The sequence below is a fragment of the Acanthochromis polyacanthus genome, chromosome 23, assembly GCF_021347895.1.
Source record: "Acanthochromis polyacanthus isolate Apoly-LR-REF ecotype Palm Island chromosome 23, KAUST_Apoly_ChrSc, whole genome shotgun sequence".
Taxonomy (NCBI): domain Eukaryota; kingdom Metazoa; phylum Chordata; class Actinopteri; family Pomacentridae; genus Acanthochromis; species Acanthochromis polyacanthus.
The window spans coordinates 27320949-27346645 of record NC_067135.1 but is presented as its reverse complement, the minus strand read 5'-3'; the positions used below and the strand labels follow the sequence as shown (position 1 = coordinate 27346645).

At 37.9% G+C, this 25697-nt stretch overlaps 1 protein-coding gene and 2 long non-coding RNA genes across 3 annotated transcripts; all 3 read right to left on the bottom strand.

The window, feature by feature from the left end:
• Nucleotides 1-4075: 4075 nt before the first annotated feature.
• On the bottom strand, nucleotides 4076-4928 carry LOC127532352 (uncharacterized). Its single transcript, XR_007939733.1, has 3 exons — nucleotides 4807-4928; nucleotides 4523-4558; nucleotides 4076-4317 (listed from the first exon to the last, which is right to left on the bottom strand). It is a non-coding gene; the product is annotated as an uncharacterized LOC127532352 (long non-coding RNA).
• Nucleotides 4929-9508: 4580 nt separating this feature from the next.
• Nucleotides 9509-25632, bottom strand: LOC127532327 (uncharacterized). The gene is made up of 13 exons (XM_051943927.1): nucleotides 25499-25632; nucleotides 14625-14927; nucleotides 13950-14213; nucleotides 12619-12864; nucleotides 12408-12515; nucleotides 12269-12284; nucleotides 12078-12166; nucleotides 11909-11950; nucleotides 11567-11623; nucleotides 11369-11431; nucleotides 10856-10918; nucleotides 10629-10685; nucleotides 9509-10512 (listed from the first exon to the last, which is right to left on the bottom strand). Exons 1-13 carry the CDS (start codon nucleotides 25572-25574, stop codon nucleotides 10505-10507), a joined length of 1392 nt encoding a protein of 463 aa, XP_051799887.1. The 5' UTR covers nucleotides 25575-25632; the 3' UTR covers nucleotides 9509-10504.
• Nucleotides 20295-21530, bottom strand: LOC127532343 (uncharacterized). The gene is made up of 4 exons (XR_007939723.1): nucleotides 21467-21530; nucleotides 20954-21016; nucleotides 20727-20783; nucleotides 20295-20614 (listed from the first exon to the last, which is right to left on the bottom strand). It is a non-coding gene; the product is annotated as an uncharacterized LOC127532343 (long non-coding RNA).
• Nucleotides 25633-25697: the final 65 nt, after the last annotated feature.

The window sequence follows — 25697 nt, the reverse complement described above, 5'->3', positions numbered from 1 at the left end:
CCCTCCTATCTATCCAGCTCCTACCTGCCCAGTCCCCGGACCATCCCTATACCAGTCCTCCTGGCTGTACTGCCCCTGGGCCGTCCCCCTGATGACCCAGCCTGTCTGTCCAGCTTCCGGGCCGCCCTCCAATATGGCCCCTTCTGCCTGGCCAGCCCCAGTCTGTCAAGCCCCGGCCCGTCCGGCCCCAGCCTATCCTGCCTCAGCCTGTCCGGTCCCCAGGCTGTCCTCGGGGGTCGACCCTCCGGCGAGTCCAGCCCTCGGAAGCGGACCCTCTGGCCCGTCCGGCCTCGGCCTGTACCGCCTCCGGGCCGCCCCCCTGATCGACCCTCCAGCTTGCCCAGCCTCTATCAGTCCAGTCCCCTGAGCAAACCCTCCGGCCCACTCATCCCCGGCCGGTCCAGCCTACAGTCCGTCCTCCGGAGCGGACCCTTCGGCCTATCCATCCCCAGCCAGTCTGGCCTACGGTTCGCCCTCCAGAGGCAAACCTCCGGCCCACTCTCCCCAGCCAGTCCAACCTACGGTCCGTCCTCCGGAGCGGACCTCCGGCCTGTACCCGCTGTACCTCTTCTACTATATATATACTTGCTTCCTGTGGTCTACTGGACGCTGGGCTCTCTGCTCCTGGTTCCAGCTGCCAACGCCCTATGCACCATTTATGTTAGTTTCTTTTGTTAGTGCACTTTACAACACCTTGCACCACATCATTCCACACAACCACATATACACTACTGATAGTACAGACAAGACACACCTCATGCTTCTAATTATCCTGTGTTTATTTTACTTGACAAGAAGTTACTTTGATTATTTTGGAAAAAATATTCCTCTCGTTGCTTTGTCATGGTCTTGGAGCCGGGTTATGACAGAGTGTCCCAGTCTGTTAATACCGCTGACATTTACTTTCAGAAAGTTTAGACTATAACACTATAGTCTTTCATCTCGTCACTGCCGGTGTTTTTACTCTATTCCGCCATCACATTTCCTACTATTTTAAAACAGCCTTTTCCTTTATTCTACACACCAATAGACTTGAGACTTTAACTGAGCTCTGGCAGACCACTCAGTCAGCATCAACTTTTTCAGTAAATTTTGTCACATTCATGTTTGTCCTGTAATTATCTAATCACTGTCCACATTAATGAATCTGTTATATGCAGTACAAAATTCTTTTAAAAGTACCTGTAAGCATCTTACTCTATCACCCAGTCACAAAACACATTCAGACCTAATTGAACAACAACTTAAGCCAACCTGACTGCCATTTTAAATACAGGGAACTGAGGACAAAAAACAGGCTAACACTCAATAATATACCTGTGAAAACTCCAGATTGCAACTATGATAGCTTTTCTCGATTTTTTTTTTTTAACTTGCATTGGTCCACTTTAGGATAACATCAGCTAACTCATCTCAATAAACTCTCAAAACAGTTATAAGAAAATCCTATGGTTCACTTTAGCAATAAAAGTTTTATTGTTGTTCTCTTCTAACTACAGTACATTCTTAATCTAAGTGGTTCGGTGTGGGCCGTACATATAAAAGCGTTTGAAGACATAAAGGGACAGATCACACATGGCACTTTTTGTACAAAACCCGGAACAATGAATGAACATAGTGGCTGCTTTCTGGTCAAACTCTCAACTACTGACAATCGGGTACAAAATAATAGGATGCAACGTCTTTGTAGAGTGCAATAACAATTGTGCTGTGAACTTTGACAGAACAAACAACAAACATGACTTACCTGATACTGACAAAGTGACGGCTTTACTCCACTCAGTTGAAGAATAGGAGTCATCTCTGAGTCTACCCCTACACATGTAGTCTCCACTGCTGGACTCTGAAACACTAAATTTTAGGTAGTTCTCATCTTTCCAGTGTACATATGTCCCAGGTCCTCTCCAGTCATACACCCACTTGGTGTTTTCACCTCCATGGACCTCACATGTCAGAGTGATTCTTTCACCTCTGAACGTCTGAGTCCAGTCTGGTTGTCGTCTTAGAACAGCCTCACTGGAAACTGTTTTCAGAAACAACAATTAGGGAAATGAAAACAATATCAGAAGAGAAATTTACAGTTTCACCACAGTTTGAACAGTCACCATCAAAATGTGCATTTTAAAAAAAAATCAAAATGACTGAACTCACAGGTTATCTCAATGGTGACCTCATCACTTATATCAGTGTAGTAATCTGGTTTTCCTCTTATTCCTCTGCACCGGTAGATTCCTCCTTGTGATACTCTGATAACTTTGTTTTGTTCATCATTTGTTCTAACTGGATCCATTAGAACTTCAGAGGTTCTCTGAGTACATCTGTACCACTCATATTTCCATCCAACAGAGTTCAGCACAGAGCAGGTCAGTGTCACACTGCCTCCTACTAGTATGGTTGTTGTGTCTGCTATCAGTGTGGCCTTGGGTCTAGCTGTTATAAAAAGCAAACAAAAAAAGTACATGCAGTGAATTTTTTCATATGCAAAGTTCAACTATGTTTTCTGTTATTTTAAACTGCTAAAAGGAATTAAGGGAACGATTAAATATCACATTGGAACTTGAACTCAATATTTAAGTTGAATATTTGTATGTACCTCATGACAAGACAATGATGTAAAACAGTCAGTGAAATGAGGAGTCGATTAACTTAGAAATTACCCCCAAAAATCTAAGTGAAATATTCAAATAGCAGGCTGTTTCACCTAGGGTGAATTTAATAACAACAACTCATAATGTGATTCGGTGTCTATTGACTCCACATGCCTGCATGCATCTAACAATGTCTGGGCATAGTCATAAGGAGATGGTGGAAGGTTTGCTGTGGGATCTCTTCCGAGACCTGGATCAGGGCATCAGTGAGCTCCTGGACAGCCTGTAGGAACTCAGGGCCCACTAACCCAGCATAAAGACCAACGATGACTATAAGGACTTCATCTCAGTATCAAACAGTAGTCAGGGTACCAATGGTTAGCACATGGAGGTTTCAGCAACACTCCAAGGATTTTCCTGCCCAGACCATCACTGACCCACCACCAAACCAGTAATGCAGCATTACGTTGACCAGATCATCTCCAGACTCTTTCATCTCTGTCACATGCACTCAGTTTGAACATGCTCTCATCTGTTAACACAACAGGGCGCTAACAACAAACTTGATAATTCTGGTGTTCTCTGGCAAATGGTAATCAAGTTACATGGTGCTGAGCTGTGAGGTCTCACTAGAAGATGTCGGGGCCCTCATGAAATCTGTTTGACAGTTTGCTCAAAAACATGCACGAGTAGCCCTCTGGAGGTCATTTTGTAGGGTTCTGGCAGTGCTCCTCCTGTTCTTCACAGAAAGCAGTAGATATCTGTCCTACTGATTGGTTGTTGCTCTTCTATGTCCTTGTCCAGCTCCTCCTGTCTATCTTCTTCATGCTCATAAGACTATGGTGAGAGAAAAAGCAAACCTTACACTTGAACACACAGATGTATCATCCCAGAGGAGCTGGACTGCTTGTGCAACCTCAGTTGGCTTCAGGTATCTTCTCATAATACCAGCAGTTATAAGGGCATTAACAAAACGTAAAACTAGACAAAAAAATCAGTCAGGAAGTATACAGAGAGGGAAATGATCTGTGGCCACCACTTGCAAAACAATTCTGCTTTTGGCTGTTGTCTTGCTGTTGCCTCTCCTGTTCAACTGTTGAAGCTTTGAAGAACTTACGCTTTCTAACTGGACAGATGGATATCCAAGAAGCTTAGTTGAACTGATGTTTAAATGTGACAATATGGTTCTCCCTTAATTTCATTGAGCATTACAGTTTGCATATTCTATCTGCAACAGGTGTTACTGTACACTGAAGGACGTACATGAGTTAATTCGAGATAACAGCCCCAGCACAGTGTATTCTCTGATAAAACCTAGAAAAATACACTGGTTTTACGGAATTCTAAATAATTACACAATACAAATAATTCTGTGCACACTGCATTACATAATTGGGATGTGTATATAAACAGATCATAAATTTGTGCTGTTGGTCATGTTGATAAAACGTTAAGGACTCACCTGAAACAGTCAGAGAGACAGTGTTGCTGTTCTTTGAATAACGGGAGCGTATACTGTGACCAACACACTGATAATCACCACTGTAGTCTGTAGACAGAAGTCGTAATGTGTCGCTTTCATACATATTGTAGGCAAAAAATTCTCGTCCATCCTTCTTGAGCTTGTATTGCCAGTCTGTATCTTCTCCTTCATTCATGTCACATATGAAGGTCACAGACTCTCCAATAAAAAAAGTGGACCAGTTGGGGTCAGTCGTCAGCACAGCATCTAGAATCCAGTACAAACACATTTTTGCACAAATAGTACAAATGCAATGAAAACACACATTTATGATAGGTACAATCTGTGTAAATGTATATAATAAAAATTATATGGGGGGAAAAAGGCAGAAGAAGGATGTAATTAAGAGTTAGACAGTATGAGGAGACTTATATTTAGTGAAAAATAAACAAAGAGAAAACTGTTCAGTCACCTTGAGCTTGTCCATTGGAGAGGAGTGGAAAGAACACTGCAAGAAAAGGTAGAAACTTCAGACATCAACAGGAAACTCAAATATTTCATTGAAAAAAGACATTTAGGTATTTAAGAATGTCAAAATATGACTTTATATAACATGTAAAATAGTCATCCACTCTCATCAGTCAAGTTAATAAAAACCACAAGTCTCCTCTATTTAGTATTTCAAAAAATGGAACAAATAACCAATGCTGTTCTGATCTGTGTGATCTGAACAGAAAAGGCCAGTTACGTACTCACAGAAGAACCACAGCTCACAGGACAAAGCAGGTTTCATCCTCGCATTCAGCCCAAACACCTCTGAGAAATTCTAGTGTACAGAGTGAAGAACTGTGGGGACAAAAACAGAAGTTACATTTCATTTAAATTCTGGGTGTGAAGTTCTTTTTTGACTTCTTCAGCTCAATTCTGCTCCCTTCCTTTTACACAAAACTGCGCTTGACCACAGAATGATTTAACATTTCTACACTTCCTCTTGGGCACTAAGGAAACATCTTAGACTAATCCTCATGAAAAAGTTTTGTCTGTCATGAAATGAACTACAAAGTAAACAGTATTTTTTCACATATACAGAACATGAGACCACTGAAGACAGGACAAGACATGAATCACTACATTTTAACCGCAAACCACGATAAATGTTTAGAAAGAGCATTATGGGAAGCATTTCAATGAATAACTGTGTAAAGGACTTCTGCATTTGAGCTTGAGTCATATCTTTAAATAAACAGTGTCTGACATCTAATTGGCTTTTCTTGTTCTGTTTTTGTGTATTTGTTAGGAGCATCACCACTTTCATTACAGCTACATGCATCCATAATAAACTCATCTGTAACACAAATTCTTTTGGAGCCCTAAAGTAACAGTTTTGAAAACATGCTTTTTTTGTCTTTATATAAATGAGTTAAAACTGCTGCAGAAACAGTTTGAATTTCTCAAGATCGGTGATGAAATATTATTTTGCTTCCTGCCACAGATACCATCATCCTGTAGGCCAGTGATTCTCAGCCCTGTTCCTCAGGACCCCATGTCCTGCATGTTTTAGATGCTTCTCCTCTTCCAACACACCTGATTCAAATGATCAGCTCGTTATCAGGCTTCTGCAGAGGCTTGATGACGAGCTGATCATTTGAATCAGGTGTGTTGGAAGAGGAGAAGCATCTAAAACATGCAGGACATGGGGTCCTGAGGAACAGGGTTGAGAACCACTGCTGTAGGCTACTGCTGCCTTACAATAGGTCACTAATGCCTGATGCAACTGTAAAAGGTTGCTGACTAACAGTCCAGGTTTTGAAATATACAATGAATACATTTCTATATACAATTCAAAGTTTGCACAGACACAGATAAAACAGCGGTGTCAGACTCACCTACATCAGTTTTGAACAGCATGTACTTCAGTACACAACAGTGGAATATGCATCTGAAAATAAAGTCATTCCGCAGCCTACATCACAAAATTGTAGCTTCATTACTACAGTCCCTGACAAAAGTCTTGTCGCTTCTCTTAAGTTGTAGGAACAACAAATAACAACTGGACTTGTAGTTGATCAATTGGAATCAGAAATGGCTCATATGAATGACAAAACTCTCTAGATTATATTTATCATGCCAAAATAAAGTTTTGTATCATTCATTGAGTTTTATCATTTAATTAGGACAGAAAGGTCAGATTTTACTTGGACAAAAGTCTTGTCGCATACAAAAATAATGTTGAAATTATACATATACCTTTTCTGAATACACAACTATGCTATAAAAACATCAGAACATTAAGGCATGGAGTCTTGCAAAAAAGAATTAATATTGTTTATGACTTCCAGAGCTTGGAGGACTGCATCCATACGTCTCATCAATGACTCAAATAACTTATTGATAAAGTCATCTTAAATGGCAAAGAAAACAGTCTTGCAAGGCTCCCAGAGTGCATCAAGATTCTTCAGTTTCATCTTCCAAGCCTTCTCCTTCAGCTTACCCCAGACATGCTCAATAATGTTCATGTCTGGTGACTGAGCTGACCAATCCTGGAGCTCCTGGAACTTCTTTGCTTTCAGGAACTTTGATGTGGAGGCTGAAGTATGAGAAGGAACGCCATTCTGCTGCAGAATTTGCCCTCTCTTATAGATTGGGATGTAATGGGCAGCAAGAATTTCTTGATACTTCAGGCTGTTGATGTTTCCATCCACTCTGCAGAGCTCTTGTACACCCCATACCGGATGTAACCCCAAACCATGATTTTTCTTTCACCAAACTTGACTGTTTTCTTGGTGAATCTTGGGTCAGTCCGGCTTCTGCAGGATTTGCGTTGATTGGGATGCAGTTCAATGGATGATTCATCAGAAAAATCAACCTTCTGCCACTTTTCATTGTCCATCCTTGCTGCAAGCTGTGGACCTTGACAAATGTAACACGATTTGTTGTTGTCTTTTGTCTAATGCTGGTTTCTGTGCACTAATTTGACCATGGAGAACACCGCATGAGAGAATTTGACAAACTGCTCTTGTAGATGCATAACAAATGCATAATACCGATTAAATAGTTAACACAGCTGCAAAAGCAACATCACCTATGATACACACAGTTACATCAATTACAGGTACACTATACTTTTTTCGCGCAGTATCTCCTCCAAAAAGTAAGCATGAGAAACAGAAAAGTGAATTCTTAGCTATACTTGCCGTTAGCTAGTCCTTTCTGTCAAAACAAGAAACGCAAAAGTTACGATTTTGTCTTTTTTCCCGTTGAGCTATTTGAACATCGTTTGGCCGACGTGATCCCAGTCTCTTAACTTTCAGCTTTTCCTCCAAAGACATTGAGGAAAATGGACAAGAAAGCAAATAATCCACCTCGTTCATGCTAACGCTCGTCATAGCTTAACTTTGTCTCCCTCCTTCCTAACTCTGGCACAAATAGCAGCACCGCTGTGTCAACTCGCTGCTATTGATCAAAAGTCAGTGGCCTTTGGGCTGACTGAAGTTAGCCCAAATGATCAGTAAATCACGGGGGCGTGACATGACACCTGTCAATCACTTACAAGAACGAAATGAAAGCGGACTGTATCTGCTGGGGCTGTAAAAAATAAGCCCATTTAGAGATATTCTATGTTTTTCTTTTGACTGATTGATGCTGTTGCTACCTTTGGTTTCACCTAAACTTAAAACAATCTGTTGTAAGTTATTTTAAAAATAATTTTCTCATCTTTTTTGTGTTAGCTTGGGAGGGCTTTAGCCCATTTATACCAGCTGTCCTTGTCTATCAGTCCATTTTCACACCATTATTTCCAAACACGATACACACGAGATGTTTTCCCCTTGGGGATCAATAAAGTATTTCTGTTGTATTTTAATCTAAAATAATCTATGTCTGCTCCTAAATAGATTGCTGAAGCTAAAACTCACCATCAACTTAAACACTGTAAACTACTCTATGTTACACACTGGCAGACAGTATATCGGAGTAATTCATTCAAACAAATTGAACAGGAACTGATTCTGAAGGTTATAGACTCTACAGTGTATAAAGGACCAGTTTAGCATCTAGAACCCAACAAAAAACACACAATTACAAGAAAACATACTTGAAATGAGCTAAAATTCTTGAGTAAAGCCCGTGTATTTCTGTCACATCCTGACGTGTGTTGGTGTTCGGACTGAGCTGATGTATGGACAGAAAATAAACCCAGAAACAGGATGTGACTGATAATGATCAGTGAGGTGCTAATTCAAATGAATTAAGCAGAAAAACAAGGAAGACTGTGTGATCACCTTCAACAGGTCCACAGAGGAGTATGTTCTGTTCTGAGAGAAAAGAGGAAAACTTCAGATGTTATCGCACTGACACAAACTGTCAATATAATAACAAAAAAATGTATTATCAGATCCCACGTTACGATGTTATGGCTTATTAATAAAGTAAAAATGTATTGTTGCATCTTTATTACAGCCTTAAACCAGCAGCTGAGGCCTGACTTAGATCAAAACTAGTAGAATTACTGCTGATTAACAGACTCACAACTGTTCTGAGAAGTTCACAGTCATCAACTCAATAAGAATATTTTTAGTGAACCTAAATCTGCTGATGTTGCCATAGAAACTGGACACAAGACTGTCTTCTGTATAACTGAGTCACTTGTGTACTCACAGAACAACCCCAGCATGGAGAACAAAGCGTGTCCCATCCTCACGTCCAGCACTGACACTGTGTCACTCTGCTTCTGAAAAACACTCAGAATGTGGTGAGCACAAGTTCCATCTCAAACCAACATCAGCTCAAATATGTTCAGAAAATGGTGCAGTTCAATTCAACAAACAGCATTATGACTTAACTCTTCTTGATATTTATTGGGATTAATGAGTCGATGTTACACTGTGTTTATCTGCAACAAAAGCTAAACATCAGGATTCATTTGTAAAAAAAATCCATGTTACAAACCTTTGATATGTCAAAATCATTAATGAGTTATTCAACAATATTATATATAACTACTTTACACCTTCGCCATAGAAAACAGGAAGCAATGAAACCTTCAAGAAACCATTTGTCTGAGCTAAACAAGTCAATTCAGGACCTGTCAGCATGAGTGAGTGAAATCATTTCCTCTTAGTGTGGACAGCATGACTGTAAATTTAGCCACAGTCGCCGTCACACTGAGTGTTCACACACAGTAGACTCTTCCACCAAAACCAATGACCTCATTTGAAATTTCAAAGAAGTGGTCCAGATACACATTAAAATTTAATTAGTTTTTGTTTCCAAATGCTTCTCCTTTCTGCCAAGAACAATGAAATCTGGCCTGCTAGTTTTTACATCATCTTTCTGACAAACAGCAATGATCACAAACCTCCACCTACTTCCTCATTTCCTCCAGATGATGAAAATGTAGATGATCCTATTTCACACTGAGTACAACCATAATAAGACACAGAGAGAACATCTTTAAAACTGGTGTAGAAATGCCTCCAATAGGCTGAACATTAAAACACATCATCTATTAAATGATAAAATACACAAACCAGAATGACTTCAAAACACATCCATGAGCCACAACATTCAATCCACTCTCAGGCAAAGTGAGTAGCATTGATCATCTCATTACAATGTTCTGCTGGAAACTTTGGCTTCTGGATTCAAGTGGATGTTACTTAAATATTGTTACAGACCAAGTGTGGCCAGAAATTTGTGCCAATAGAAACTGAATTTCAATTATTTTTTACAGTTTCACAGCAGCTAAACTCAATTTTAAAATATTAAATTTAGTTTTAAGTTCATTGGAATTCACTTTCAAATTATTTATTAACATTTTATTAGTGATTCAAGTTCAGAAGCTTAAATCATGAGATTCAAATTTAGTTTATTACAGTTGCTCAAGCTCAGAAATTCAAATATAAAAACACAAAGTTGTGCCCATTAACACACTCATTGAATCCAACTAAACCCAAAACCTGCTCAACAAGTGATCCAGGAACAAATCAAGACCTTTCTGTGTGAAGACAATCACATTTAACACACAATTACATCACTATTATACACACATTAACAGCCTGTGGTATGAAAAACAAGACTATTCATGCATTAAGTTGTGAAAACACCAAAGCTTTTATGAATAAAGATTACATTTAATGTATTCACAGGAATAAAATATTCAAACCTATCAGTTCACTGTAAATAAAGAAAATTGAAAATGCTCTGATCATCTAATAGGAAATTATGTTTGACATGAAAAACACGCCGACTTTAAAGTCACACTTTAAACTTAATAACTGCAAACTGTTGCTCTGTGGAATAAATGACCACACAATGGGAATATTTACATTATAAACAGGAGATTAAGTTCATATTCATCTCTAAAATGTTGGTATTTTGTGATTTATCTGCTGTTTTACTGGATGTAGTTTCCATTTTGTCCTCCACTCCAGTAGATTTGGAGATACACAACTCTTTATTGGTCTGGAAGAAAACCAAAGAATGACAAAATGCTGTTACTCAACAATTAAAGGCCACTTATGTCAATAGAGAGACAAATCCTACTAGAAATGTTATTTTATCACGATGACAACAATTACCTGCAGCTCTTCCTGGTTTCACTTCAGAATAAACTCTTTCTTCAGCTGCTGATTGTCCTGTGAAGAAAGTCAACTGGTTTAAAATGCACTTTTCTTCAGCAAAATGGAAAATAAACAGAAGAAAACATATGATGATGTTAATTGGAGGTTACAGTGACAGTTTATACAAGTTTAAGACCAACCTGTTCCAACAATTAGAGCTGCAGGTGGATTTTAACTGGACTTACCTTTGTCTCTCTTGGCTTTACCTTTCTTGTGGGGGAGAACCTGAACGTACGTCAGACTGTCATCTGAAACAAAAGTGAGTTTAGGAATGTATAAATATGTTTTCCGTTGTTTTTATCCTCTCATTTACTGATCATGTCCTCTGAGTGAATGCTGGCAAACACATTATGTAAGTGCTTATTCTTGTGTAAAATGTCCAAAGAAATCTATGTGATTAACCAACAGGCAGGAAGTTATTACAAAAAGGTAAAGTAAATAGAGAAAATACTTTATCAAGTCTTCTTTGAGAATTTGGTCAAAAGCAGGAACTATAATAAACAAATGAAGTGTACTTGATCAATAACATTTTTAGCAATATGAGAAGTTTTTTCATATCTGTAAAGTCAAAACAAAAAATATTTTCAACACAGTGTGTAGATTTTACCATTTCACCAGTAATTCTTCTTAGTTTTAGTCAAAAACGACACCGACAGGGAGAATGAAACACACAAAAACTGTTTTTGTAACAGACCGACCTGTAGATGATCGTTTCTTCACAACAGCATAAACTGCACTCTCCTCTGGTTTCTTCTTCTTCCCTGTGAGATTTTAAAAAATAAAATAAAAATCAGTGACAGAAAATCCATTTTCCTGCACTTTACTCAGATTCTACTGGTCTATAAAAGCATCTGTAGTTTCTATTCTATGTGGATCTTACTGCATAAAACACTCACCTTTCTTTGCCACCTTTTTAAGCTCAGTCGCAGAATATGTGACATCTGAGGGTTCATCTGAAATAGTCACATTTTTTAATTTACAGACTGTCAGTAAATCATTTACAACAACTTCAATCATGTCATTCTGGTGTTTCTAATTGACTGGACCATAATCCCATAAAGAACTGCTTCAGCTCACTCATATCTTTCATTCCACAACAAATCCATTGGATTCAATACTGAGCTCTGACTGCTACGAGTTCAAATGTTGGTCATTCAGATCAAACTGTCTCCATTTAAAACATCTATATATAATCCCAGAGGTCCACCTCCTCCTTCCTGTCACTCTATAAACTCTACCTTTATCAGCGTCTTTGATTGATTCATAGAGACAAGCATCACCTACAGAGAAAAACCAAACCAAGGTTGGATTAATGAATCTAATTCCATCATCTTCCAAATCAGCTGACAGGAAGTAGAAATGTTACAGTTAAAGATATGTCAGAGAAAAGTCAGAGATGAGGCTGACCGTTGACAGGAAAGACACATTCATTGTTCAGAGCTTCATCCTGGTTGATGGTGTCGTCTGCAGCAGAGCGCTGATTTGTGCTCTGAGACCTGACGAGGACAGAACATTTAGGAATTACAGCAGATTGGACAGGAAACACAGGATGTAATTCTAATGTGTTGAAAACAAGCAAAGTGGAACATTTTACCAACCTGATGAAGCATGAATCTGTGAAAAAGGAAGAGGCTGTTAACATGTTTTCTGAATTTCAAATTGTTCTTCTGCTACTACTGTATATCTGAAGTAATCAGAATACATCTGTGATTTTGAATTGATCAGAAAACGTCTCACCCTTTGACTGTTTGTAGCAACAAAGCATCAGAAGAATCATCAGTAAAACTCCACAAACCAGCCCAGTGATCAGCAGAGCAGGAAATGAAGAGTTTTCAGAACTGGACTCTGAAATAAGAAAAAAATTATAATGTGCAGAATCATCAATTTACACATTTTGAAACAACTTTTGCTACAAAAAATAAAAATAAAAACGGAAATATTTACACACTTTTCACTGCCATCCAACTCTGAGCTGATTCTTTTCCTGAGTATTGACATTTGTAGAAACCTTCATCTGACTTTGACACTGCAGAGATGTTCATCTCTCCTCTGGAATCACTTTGGATGAGTTTGTCGTCTTTATAAAAAAACACATTAGAAAGAACATTTTGTGTCTTCAACCTGCAGCCAAGAGTAACAGAATCTCCCTCAGTCACAGGATGGACAGGGCTCACCAGGATAACACCATCATCATCTGGAATACAAACATGAAGATTCATTTAGTGGTCAGCTGGTGTCATCTGATGGACAATTATTAGGAAACATCTCACAGGTTTTCTATTTTATCTTACATAGTGTCTAAAGTGTACTTTTCAATCATGAATACAGCAGAAATCTGAACCCAGCAACAAACAAGGAGGTCATTCCACAGATATTCAGTAGGTAGTTTTACTTATTAATATTTGAAGTTGTCTGAATGACATCTCACTGCGTTGTTTCTTTCATCATGACATTGACTCCAGATCTCTAATATTGATTGCATATTTCATAACTTCAGTATGAAGTTGAACCAGAAAAAAACTTAAATATTGCTGATGTCTCAAATTGAAATGAAAGAATTCTGAAGTGTCAACATGGTTGTCAGGGATGACATTTTCACAAAAACCTTCATTTCTGTGACCAAGTATTTAATATTATAAAGTATTCCATATTTGTTTGGTATGTTTTCACATCAAAGTACACATTTTTCAGAAAATATCTCCAGTTGACATCTGTACTATCGTTTTTTCCAATGCGTGTTCAAAGATGGGACTTCTCATGATAGCTTCAAGATTTTTTCATTTTTCAAGTCACACAAAATCAGACTAAATGAAACGGTAAAAATTAACTTCAATTTTTAGGTTTTTATGCTTGAAAGTTTGAGATGTTTTCCTTCAAACATTTCCTCAGATTTAAATAAGTGAAAAACAGGAAACTGTTTTCCTACAAATGATCTCAAAGTATTTAGAATAGAATAGATAACATTACTGTCTGTTCCAAGGAACAAACACAGATTTGTTTCTTATTATACCAAGATGAAATTTCAGACACCATTTTAAAAATCAGGCTTTATGATGAAAAAGTTTCAAATAAAGGAGAGGGTCGAGCCAAAGACCTCTAATGATTTCAGATGGAATAAACCAAGCACAACTTATTTGATAACTGACATAATTACTGTACAGACCACCCTTAAATCCACAAAACATAGAATATGTTTGACTATTTCATTCTTTATAATTCCCATGCTGCAAATTGTAACATTGACATAATACAGTTACAGGACGACATATTGTGACTTACACTGTCCAGTGATGTTGACTGCGTTGCTGAATGCTGATCCAGACTCACACCAGTACACTACAGTACCGTAATGAATCCTATTAACATTACATGTTGATCCACTCATTGTTCCCCAGACAGAACAGTGGAGCAGGAAGCCATCATCAGTAAAGCCCCTCACTCTCCATTTAGTGGAGTTTCCCTCACAGCTCAGTGAAACAGATTTAGAGACAAAGTGCTGCACTGTGTCAGGATTCACTGTAAGAGACGCTGCTGAATGAAGATCTGAAAAACAAACAATGAAAAAGGATTCAGTGACATTAAAACATGACTGAAATAATCATTGTCCTTCAGAGCAGTAAATTAAGCAAATACATCATGATGGAAACTTATGAATTTAAATTAAAGACAAACATGTTTCAATTCTACACGATTATTGAAAAATAAAGCATCACAACACTATATATGAGAATATCTGTTTAAAACAACAACAACATTAAAACCCCAAAAACTGAGAATGAGAAGTTCCTTGGGTTACAATAATCAATACTTTTGTTCCATTATGGAGATATAAATGCACACAATCAGTTAAAAATTAAATACCGTTGAGTTCTAAGATTTGTTTCTCATGAACAGACTGCAAAGACCAAACTGAACAAAAAGAGAAAGAATGCAATAAACAAACAATAAACTGACCTCCAGACCAGACAAACTTAGGTTCACTGTAATCAGTGGAATACTCTGGGTCTCCTCTTCCAGCTCTACATGTAAATCCTGCTGTCTGTGTCTGTCCATGAATAATGAAGGAATCTTGTTCAGTCCCGTTGATGCTACCAGGCAGCAGCTCATAACTGTAGGAGGTTCCTGATAGATCAGGAACAGCCTGATACCAGTAGAACCTCCATCCTGCAGACGGATGTTTAAACTCACAGCTCAGAGTTACTGAAGCTCCAGGACTCAGCCATGATGGAGACACAGTGAGGACAGCTTTGGGTTTATCTGTTGGAAAGAGATTTTAATCCAATTAAAACATGTTACTGTGTGTTGCTGATAGATTACATGTAACAGTTGGATCTTGTATATTGATTTTTTAAAAATCTGTGTCAGTCTGCTATGTCTAAATATATGCAACAAATATTTGAGATTATTGACTCCATGTAGAAAGATCCCACGTCCAGGTCGGGATTTGAACCGGGGATCTTCTTGCTACAAGGTGAAAGTGCTAACCACTACGTCACTGTGCAACCCCAAGCCAGCTTCAATGTCCTTTTAAATGTAGGAGACTTTAGGAATAAATATGGTTAACACTCAATAATATACCTGTGAAAACTCAAGATTACAACTATATTAGTTTCTTTTGTAAAACTTACATTGGTCCACTTCAGATTAACATCAGTTAACTCATTGTCTGACTAAAGATGTAAAATCATCACAGAATCAAAGAACTTTAACACAACAAACAACAAACATGACTTACCTGATACTGACAAAGTGACGGCTTTACTCCACTCAGTTGAAGAATAGGAGTCATCTCTGAGTCTACCCCTACACATGTAGTCTCCACTGCTGGACTCAGAAACAATGAATGTCTGGTAGTTCTCATATGTCCAGTCTACATTTAACCCAGGTCCTCTCCAGCCATACACCCACTTGGTGTTTTCACCTCCATGGACCTCACATGTCAGAGTGATTCTTTCACCTCTGAACATCTGAGTCCAGTCTGGTTGTCGTCTTAGAACAGCCTCATTAGAAACTGTTTTCAGTTGGGAACAGTTAAGGGAATAAAAAACACAATATCAGCAGAAAAATTTTAAGATTTTCGCTTCAGTGATCAAAGTGTGTATTTTTCAATCAAAATGACTGAACTCACAGGTTATCTCAATGGTGACAGAATTACTTATATAAGTGAAGTAAACTGGTTTTCCTCTTGTTCCTATGCACCGGTAGATTCCTCCTTGTGATACTCTGATAACTCTGTTTTGTTCATCATCTGTTCTAACTGGATCCATTAGAACTTCAGAGGTTCTCTGAGTACGTCTGATCCACTTATATTTCCATCCAACAGAGTTCTGCACAGAGCAGGTCAGTGTCACACTGCCTCCTACTGGTATGGTTGTTGTTTCTGCTGTCAGTGTGGCCCTGGGTTTAGCTGTAATAAAAAGCAAACAAATAAAAACTACAACATGCAATTATTCTCATTGCAACTGATCAACAGTTTTTAGGGAAAATACATTTTTAGGTATGTTTTCTTTTCACATTAGCTCTAAATTATTTCTCTTTAGAGTCTAAAATCAAGAATGTAATGCTGTACTTTACAATAATTCAAAACTGTATTACATACTTGAAATGAGTACATAAACAGGAATCATAAATGTGTGCTGTTGGTCATGTTGATAAAACATGAAGGACTCACCTGAAACAGTTAAAGAGACAGTGTTACTGTTCTTTGTAGAATGTGAGCTCCTCCTGCTACCGACACACTGATAATCACCACTGTCATCTGCAGACAGAGGTCCTACTGTGTAGCGTTTGAGTGTGTTGTAGTAAATATAATCTCGTCCATCCTTGTTGATTTTGTATTCCCAGTCAGCATCGTCTCCTTCCTTCATGTCACATATGAAGGTCACAGACTCTCCAGTATAAAAAGTGGACCAGTTGGGGTCAGTCGTCAGCACAGCATCTAGAACTGAACACAAACATGGACTGACAAACTACTTTAGTTTGACTCTACAATATGTGTGGACACATTGATTAAAATAATGAAGACAGCTAAAGACTCATCCTCAGTGAATGAAATGAATGAAGACAAAGTAAACAGAGCCGTTACCTTGAGCATGTCCACAGTAGAGGAGTGTATTCAGCACTAAAATAAAGATTGAAACTTCAGACATTATTAAAATGAAACAACTGGGGATCTATGACTGACATTCACAGTGGAATGAAACAGTTTAATCTATAAAATCTGTTAAATGATCACTGTGATGAACCAATAATATGTTCCTGTGATGATTTAACTCAGTTCTCTGACTCTACATCAAAATAACTCATTTTCTATAATTCTGTCAACAAGAACGAAGCAAAAGAGTTGGTAAAAAGTATCTGGTACTCACAGTGTAACGACAGCACAGACAGCAAAGTGTGTCCCATCTTCAAATCCAGCACTGACGCTTTGACACTTGTTCTGTCTGAGAAATACGTCCACTTTGTACCAACAGGAAACTTGTAACTGTAAGAAACAGACAAGTTTCATGTCAGGGGGGCGTCAGAAGTTTTCTGAAGAATTCTTTATCTGTTTGGTCAGTCCAGTACCACTTCCGTCTCTCTCTATTAAAAAAAAAAAAAAAAAAAAAACACAAAAAACAACTCACACCACTGTTGGTTCGACCACAGAACATTTAGACAAGGTGATACTTTCATTCCAGCTTCTGCAAATACAAATAAGTTGACATTTGCTTTTTAAATACAAAATAATACAATAAAACAAATACTAAAGGAGAAACAACTTTGACCAGCTAGGATTAAATATTCTAAGTGTCTATTTTCATCCATCACATCACACATTATATTTATTTGTGCATGTTATACTGAACACCCCCAGTGCACCTACACTTCCTGCATGGTCAACAAGTTTGTAAGGCAACAGCAAATTTCTACATTAGTGTGCAAATGTTTAGGGACCTCTCAACCAAATATCTGTTCCTGTGAATGTCTCAGTGAGAACAGAATTCATGAGTCCATCAATTATTTGTTTTAATCAGCTGAAGTAGTGACACCCTTTTCTAGTGCAAAAGTTAGAGCAGACAAGTTAGTTTTAATCATACTTACATTTTACTGACATCCAGCTCTGTGCTGATGTTTGTCCTGAACACTCACTTGTAGAAGCCTTCATCTGACTTTGACACTGCAGCAATGAGCAGCTCTGTTCTGGTATCATTTTAGATGCAAAGATTATTTTTAAAGAAACCATGATTTGAATCTAAGGTTCGGTTCCTTAGAACTGAATTATACATTAGAATTATATCTCTTCCTGTAAAACATTCAAACAGGATGATTATTACAGCCTTAAACCAGCAGCTGAGGCCCGACTTAGATAAAAACTAGTAGAATTACTGCTGATTAACAGACTCTCACAACTGTTCTGAGAAGTTCACCGTCATCAGAATCAGTTTACTAAACACAAATCTGGTCATGCCACCACAGAAACTGGACACAAGAATGTTTCCTGTGTAACTGAGTCACTTGTGTACTCACAGAACAACCCCAGCATGGAGAACAAAGCGTGTCCCATCCTCACATCCAGCACTGACACTGTGTCACTCTGCTTCTGAAAAACACTCAGAGAGAATGTGGTGAGCACAAGTTCCATCTCATACCAGCATCAGCTCAAATACGTTCTGTAAAATCTAACAATAGCCTCTCTTCCTTTGTTCACTTCATGCTTAGAAACCACAAACGCTTGAGTCTTGTACAAGTTTCCTGCTAAAATACTGATGCTGAGGAATTTTGTAAGATCACATCCAAGTAAAGACCAAGTTGGGAATTGTGCAGATAATTGTTTTAATCACAATTTATGTAAACTCTTCTTGATATTTATTGGGATTAATGAGTCGATGTTACACTGTATTTATCTATAACAAAAGCTGAACAACAGGATTCATTTGTAAAAACAAATCCATGTTACAAACCTTTGATATGTCAAAATCAAACTAATTATTAAACCATGTTTGATTTTCAAAACTTAATGTGTAGAAAACTACTTCACACCTTTGCTGTAGAAAACAGGAAGCAATGAAACCTCAAAGAAACCATTTGTCTGAGCTAAACAAGTCAATTCAGGACCTGTCAGCATGAGTGAGTGAAAACATTTCCTCTTTGTGTGGACAGTATGACTATAAATTTAGACACAGTCTCCGTCACACTGAGTGTTCACACACAGTAGACTCATCCTCCACCAAAACCAATGATCTCATTTGAAATTTTAAAGAAGACGGTCCAGATGCACGTTAAAATTTAATTATTTCTCGCTTCTCAATGCTTCTCCTTTCTACCAAGAACAATGAAATCAAACCTGCTAGTTTTTACATCATCTTTCTGACAAACAGCAATGATCACAAACCTCCACCTACTTCCTCATTTCCTCCAGATGATGAAAATGTAGATGAGCCTATTTCACACTGAGTACAACCATAATAAGACACAGAGAGAACATCTTTAAAACTGGTGTAGAAATGTCTCCAATAAGCTGAACACTGAAACGCATCATCTATTAAATGACTGTGACAAGTCTGTTGTCCGCGGGTCCACACACACCACGTCAGGTTGTCGGAGTAACACAGTTTATTTCACACCCACATCCGTACCCACACTGTCCGTCTGTCCGTCCGTCCGTCCCCCTCCCTCCCTCCCTCCCTCTCTCCCCCCCCCCCCCTCTCTCTCTCCCCTCTCCCTCTCTCTCTCTCTCTCTCTCTCTCGGCGCCACACCAGACTTCGTCCGGTGAATACTCCCGGCCTCTGTCAGATCCACAGAGGCAGCACTTCTCGTCTCTCACTCCACAGCTGCTCGTGTTCTGTCTCCGTTCCTCCTCTCGTCCGTCTCCGTCTCTCTGCTCTGCTCCAGACTGCTGCTGCGGAGGTAATCAGGTCAGCCTAACTGATACCACCTGAGTCAATTAACCTGACGCTCCTTCCATACACTCTCCTCCACACCTCTCTCCCCTGCAGCTGAGCTCTCCCACGCCCATCGCCACAAAGACAAAATACACAAACCAGAATGACTTCAAAACACATCCATGAGTCACAACATTCAATCCACTCTCAGGCAAAGTGAGTAGCATTGATCATCTCATTACAATGTTCTGCTGGAAACTTTGGCTTCTGGATTCAAGTGGATGTTACTTAAATATTGTTACAGACCAAGTGTGGCCAGAAATTTGTGCCAATAGAAACTGAATTTCAATTTCTCTACAGTTTCACAGCAACTGAATTCAATTTCAAAATATTACATTTAGTTTTTAGTTCATTGGAATTCACTTTCAATTTATTTACTAACATTTTTATTAGTGATTCAAGTTGAGAAGCTTAAATCATGAGATCCTAATTTAGTTTATTACAGTTGCTGAAGTTGAGAAATTCAAATATAAAAACACAAAGTTGTGCCCATGAACTCAATGAATCCAACCAAACCCAAAACCTGCTCAACAAGTGATCCAGGAACAAATCAAGACCTTTCGGTGTGGAGACAATCACATTTAACACACAATCACATCACTATTATACACACATTAACAGCCTGTGGTATGAAAAACAAGACTATTCACGCATTAAATTGTGAAAACAAAGCTTTTATGAATAAAGATTACATTTAATGTATTCAGAGGAACAAAATATTCATCAAATCTATCAGTTTATTGTTAAAACAGAAAATGCTCTGATCATCTAACAGGAAATGATGTTTGACATGAAAAACACGCCGACTTTAAAGTCACTTTAAACTTAATAACTGCAAACTGTTGCTCTGTGGAATAAATGACCACACAATGGGAATATTTACATTATAAACAGGAGATTAAGTTCATATTCATCTCTAAAATGTTGGTACTTTGTGATTTATCTGCTGTTTTACTGGATGTAGTTTCCATTTTGTCCTCCACTCCAGTAGATTTGGAGATACACAACTCTTTATTGGTCTGGAAGAAAACCAAAGAATGACAAAATGCTGTTACTCAACAATTAAAGGCCACTTATGTCAATAGAGAGACAAATCCTTCAAGAAATGTTATTTTATCACGATACAATTACCTGCAGCTCTTCCTGGTTTCACTTCAGAATAAACTGTTTCTTCAGCTGCTGATTGTCCTGTGAAGAAAGTCAACTGGTTTAAAATGCACTTTTCTTCAGTAAAATGGAAAATTAACAGAAGAAAACATATGATGATGTTAATTGGAGGTTACAGTGACAGTTTATACAAGTTTAAGACCAACCTGTTCCAACAATTAGAGCTGCAGGTGGATTTTAACTGGACTTACCTTTGTCTCTCTTGGCTTTACCTTTCTTGTGGGGGAGAACCTGAGCGTACGTCAGACTGTCATCTGAAACAAAAGTAAGTTTAGAAATGTATAAATATGTTTTCCGTTGTTTTTATCCTCTTATTTACTGATCATGTCCTCTGAGTGGATGCTGGTAAACACATTATGTAAGTGCTTATTCTTATGTGCAAAATGTCCAAAGAAATCTATGTGATTAACCAACAGACAGGAAGTTATTACAAAAAGGTAAAGTAAATAGAGTAAATACTTTATCAAGTCTTCTTTGAGAATTTGGTCAAAAGCAGGAACTATAATAAACAAATGAAGTGTACTTGATCAATAACATTTTTAGCAATATGAGAAGTTTTTTCATATCTGTAAAGTCAAAACAAAAATATTTTCAACACTGTGTGTAGATTTTACCATTACACCAGTAATTCTTGTTAGTTTTAGTCAAAAACGACACCGACAGGCAGAATGAAACACACAAAAACTGTTTTGTAACAGACCGACCTGTAGATGATCGTTTCTTCACAACAGCATAAACTGCACTCTCCTCTGGTTTCTTCTTCTTCCCTGTGAGATTTAAAAAAAAAAAATAAAAATCAGTGACTGAAAATCCATTTTCCTGCACTTTACTCAGATTCTACTGGTCTATAAAAGCATCTGTAGTTTCTATTCTATGTGGATCTTACTGCATAAAACACTCACCTTCTTTGCCACCTTTTTAAGCTCAGTCGCAGAATATGTGACATCTGAGGGTTCATCTGAAATAGTCACATTTTTAATTTACAGACTGTCAGGAAATCATTTACAACAACTTCAATCATGTCATTCTGGTGTTTCTAATTGACTGGACCATAATCCCATAAAGAACTGCTTCAGCTCACTCATATCTTTCATTCCACAACAAATCCATTGGATTCAATACTGAGCTCTGACTGCTACGAGTTCAAATGTTGGTCATTCAGATCAAACTGTCTCCATTTAAAAGATCTATATATAATCCCAGAGGTCCACCTCCTCCTTCCTGCCACCGTATAAACTCTACCTTTATCAGCGTCTTTGATGATTCATAGAGACAAGCATCACCTACAGAGAAAAACCAAACCAAGGTTGGATAATGAATCTAATTCCATCATCTTCCAAATCAGCTGACAGGAAGTAGAAATGTTACAGTTAAAGATATGTCAGAGAAAAGTCAGAGATGAGGCTGACCGTTGACAGGAAAGACACATTCATTGTTCAGAGCTTCATCCTGGTTGATGGTGTCGTCTGCAGCAGAGCGCTGATTTGTGCTCTGAGACCTGATGAGGACAGAACATTTAGGAATTACAGCAGATTGGACAGAAACACAGGATGTAATTCTAATGTGTTGAAAACAAGCAAAGTGGAACATTTTACCAACCTGATGAAGCATGAATCTGTGAAAAAGGAAGAGGCTGTTAACATGTTTTCTGAATTTCAAATTGTTCTTCTGCTACGACTGTATATCTGAAGAAATCAGAATACATCTGTGATTTTGAATTGATCAGAAAACTTCTCACCCTTTGACTGTTTGTAGCAACAAAGCATCAGAAGAATCATCAGTAAACTCCACAAACCAGCCCAATGATCAGCAGAGCAGGAAATGAAGAGTTTTCAGAACTGGACTCTGAAATAAGAAAAAAATTATAATGTGCAGAATCATCAATTTACACATTTTGAAACAACCCTTGCTACAAAAACTAATAATAAAAATGGAAATGTTTACACACTTTTCACTGCCATCCAACTCTGTGCTGATTCTTTTCCTGAATATTGACATTTGTAGAAACCTTCATCTGACTTTGACACTGCAGAGATGTTCATCTCTCCTCTGGAATCATTTTGGATGAGTTTGTCGTTTTTATAGAAAAACACATTAGAAAGAACATTTTGTGTCTTCAACCTGCAGCCAAGAGTAACAGAATCTCCCTCAGTCACAGGAATGGACAGGGCTCACCAGGATAACACCATCTCTATCTGTAACACAAACATGAAGATTCATTTAGTGGTCAGCTGGTGTCATCTGATGGACAATTATTAGGAAACATCTCACAGGTTTTCTATTTTATCTTATATAGTGTCTAAAATGTAGCTTTCAATCATGAATACCACAGAAATCTAAACCCAGCAACAAACAAGGAGGTCATTCCCACAGATATTCAGTAGGTAGTTTACTTATTAAATATTTGAAGTTGTCTGAATGACATCTCACTGCGTTGTTCTTTCATCATGACATTGACTCCAGATCTGTAATATTGATTGCATATTTCATAACTTCAGTATGAAGTTGAACCAGAAAAAAACTTAAATATTGCTGATGTCTCAAATTGAAATGAAAGAATTCTGAAGTGTCAACATGGTTGTCAGGGATGACATTTTCACAAAAACCTTCATTTCTGTGACCAAGTATTTAATATTATAAAGTATTCCATATTGTTTGGTATGTTTTCACATCAAAGTACACATTTTTCAGAAAATATCTCCAGTTGACATCTGTACTATCGTTTTTTCCAATGCGTGTTCAAAGATGGGACTTCTCATGATAACTTCAAGATTTTTCATTTTTCAAGTCACACAAAATCAGACTAAATGAAACGGTAAAAATTAACTTCAATTTTCAGGTTTTATGCTTGAAAGTTTGAGATGTTTTCCTTCAAACATTTCCTCAGATTTGAATAAGTGAAAAACAGGAAACTGTTTTCCTACAAATGATCTCAAAGTACTTAGAATAGAATAGATAACATTACTGTCTGTTCCAAGGAACAAACAGAAATTTGTTTCTTATTATACCAAGATGAAATTCAGACACCATTTTAAAATCAGGCTTTATGATGAAAAAGTTTCAAAATAAGGAGAGGGTCGAGCCAAAGACCTCTAATGATTTCAGATGGAATAAACCAAGCACAACTTATTTGATAACTGACATAATTACTGTACAGACCACCCTTAAATCCACAAAACATAGAATATGTTTGACTATTTCATTCTTTATAATCCCCAAACTGGAACATTGAAATAATAGATACAGAACATATTGTGACTTACACTGTCCAGTGATGTTGACTGCGTTGCCTGAATGCTGATCCAGACTCACACCAGTACATCTACAGTACCGTAATGTATCCTATTAACATTACCATGTTGATCCCATTCATGTTCCCCAGACAGAACAGTGAGGCACGGAGAGCCATCATCAGTATAATCTGCTTCAAGCCTTCTCCATTTGAGTGGAGTTTCCCTCATAGTCAGTGAGACAGATTTTAGATGATCAAAGTGCTGCAGCTGTGCTTCAGATTCATCTGTAAGGCAGACGCTGCTGAATGAAATGATCTGAAAAATCAAACATGAAAAAAGGATTCAGTGACATTAAAACATGATTGAAATAATCATTGTCCTTCAGAGTAGGAAATTAAGCAAATACATCATGATGGAAACTTCTGAATTTAAATTAAAGACAAACATGTTTTAATTCTACACGATTATTGAAAAATAAAGCATTACAACACTATATATGAGAATATCTGTTTAAAACAACAACATTAAAACCCCAAAAACTGAGAATGAGAAGTTCCTTGGGTTACAATAATCAATACTTTTGTTCCATTATGGAGATATAAATGCACACAATCAGTTAAAAATTAAATACCGTTGAGTTCTAAGATTTGTTTCTCATGAACAGACTGCAAAGACCAAACTGAACAAAAAGAGAAAGAATGCAATAAACAAACAATAAACTGACCTCCAGACCAGACAAACTTAGGTTCACTGTAATCAGTGGAATACTCTGGGTCTCCTCTTCCAGCTCTACATGTAAATCCTGCTGTCTGTGTCTGTCCATGAATAATGAAGGAATCTTGTTCAGTCCCGTTGATGCTACCAGGCAGCAGCTCATAACTGTAGGAGGTTCCTGATAGATCAGGAACAGCCTGATACCAGTAGAACCTCCATCCTGCAGACGGATGTTTAAACTCACAGCTCAGAGTTACTGAAGCTCCAGGACTCAGCCATGATGGAGACACAGTGAGGACAGCTTTGGGTTTATCTGTTGGAAAGAGATTTTAATCCAATTAAAACATGTTACTGTGTGTTGCTGATAGATTACATGTAACAGTTGGATCTTGTATATTGATTTTTTAAAAATCTGTGTCAGTCTGCTATGTCTAAATATATGCAACAAATATTTGAGATTATTGACTCCATGTAGAAAGATCCCACGTCCAGGTCGGGATTTGAACCGGGGATCTTCTTGCTACAAGGTGAAAGTGCTAACCACTACGTCACTGTGCAACCCCAAGCCAGCTTCAATGTCCTTTTAAATGTAGGAGACTTTAGGAATAAATGGTTAACACTCAATAATATACCTGTGAAAACTCAAGATTACAACTATACTAGTTTCTTTTGTAAAACTTACATTGGTCCACTTCAGATTAACATCAGTTAACTCATTGTCTGACTAAAGATGTAAAATCATCACAGAATCAAAGAACTTTAACACAACAAACAACAAACATGACTTACCTGATACTGACAAAGTGACGGCTTTACTCCACTCAGTTGAAGAATAGGAGTCATCTCTGAGTCTACCCCTACACATGTAGTCTCCACTGCTGGACTCAGAAACAATGAATGTCTGGTAGTTCTCATATGTCCAGTCTACATTTAACCCAGGTCCTCTCCAGTCATACACCCACTTGGTGTTTTCACCTCCATGGACCTC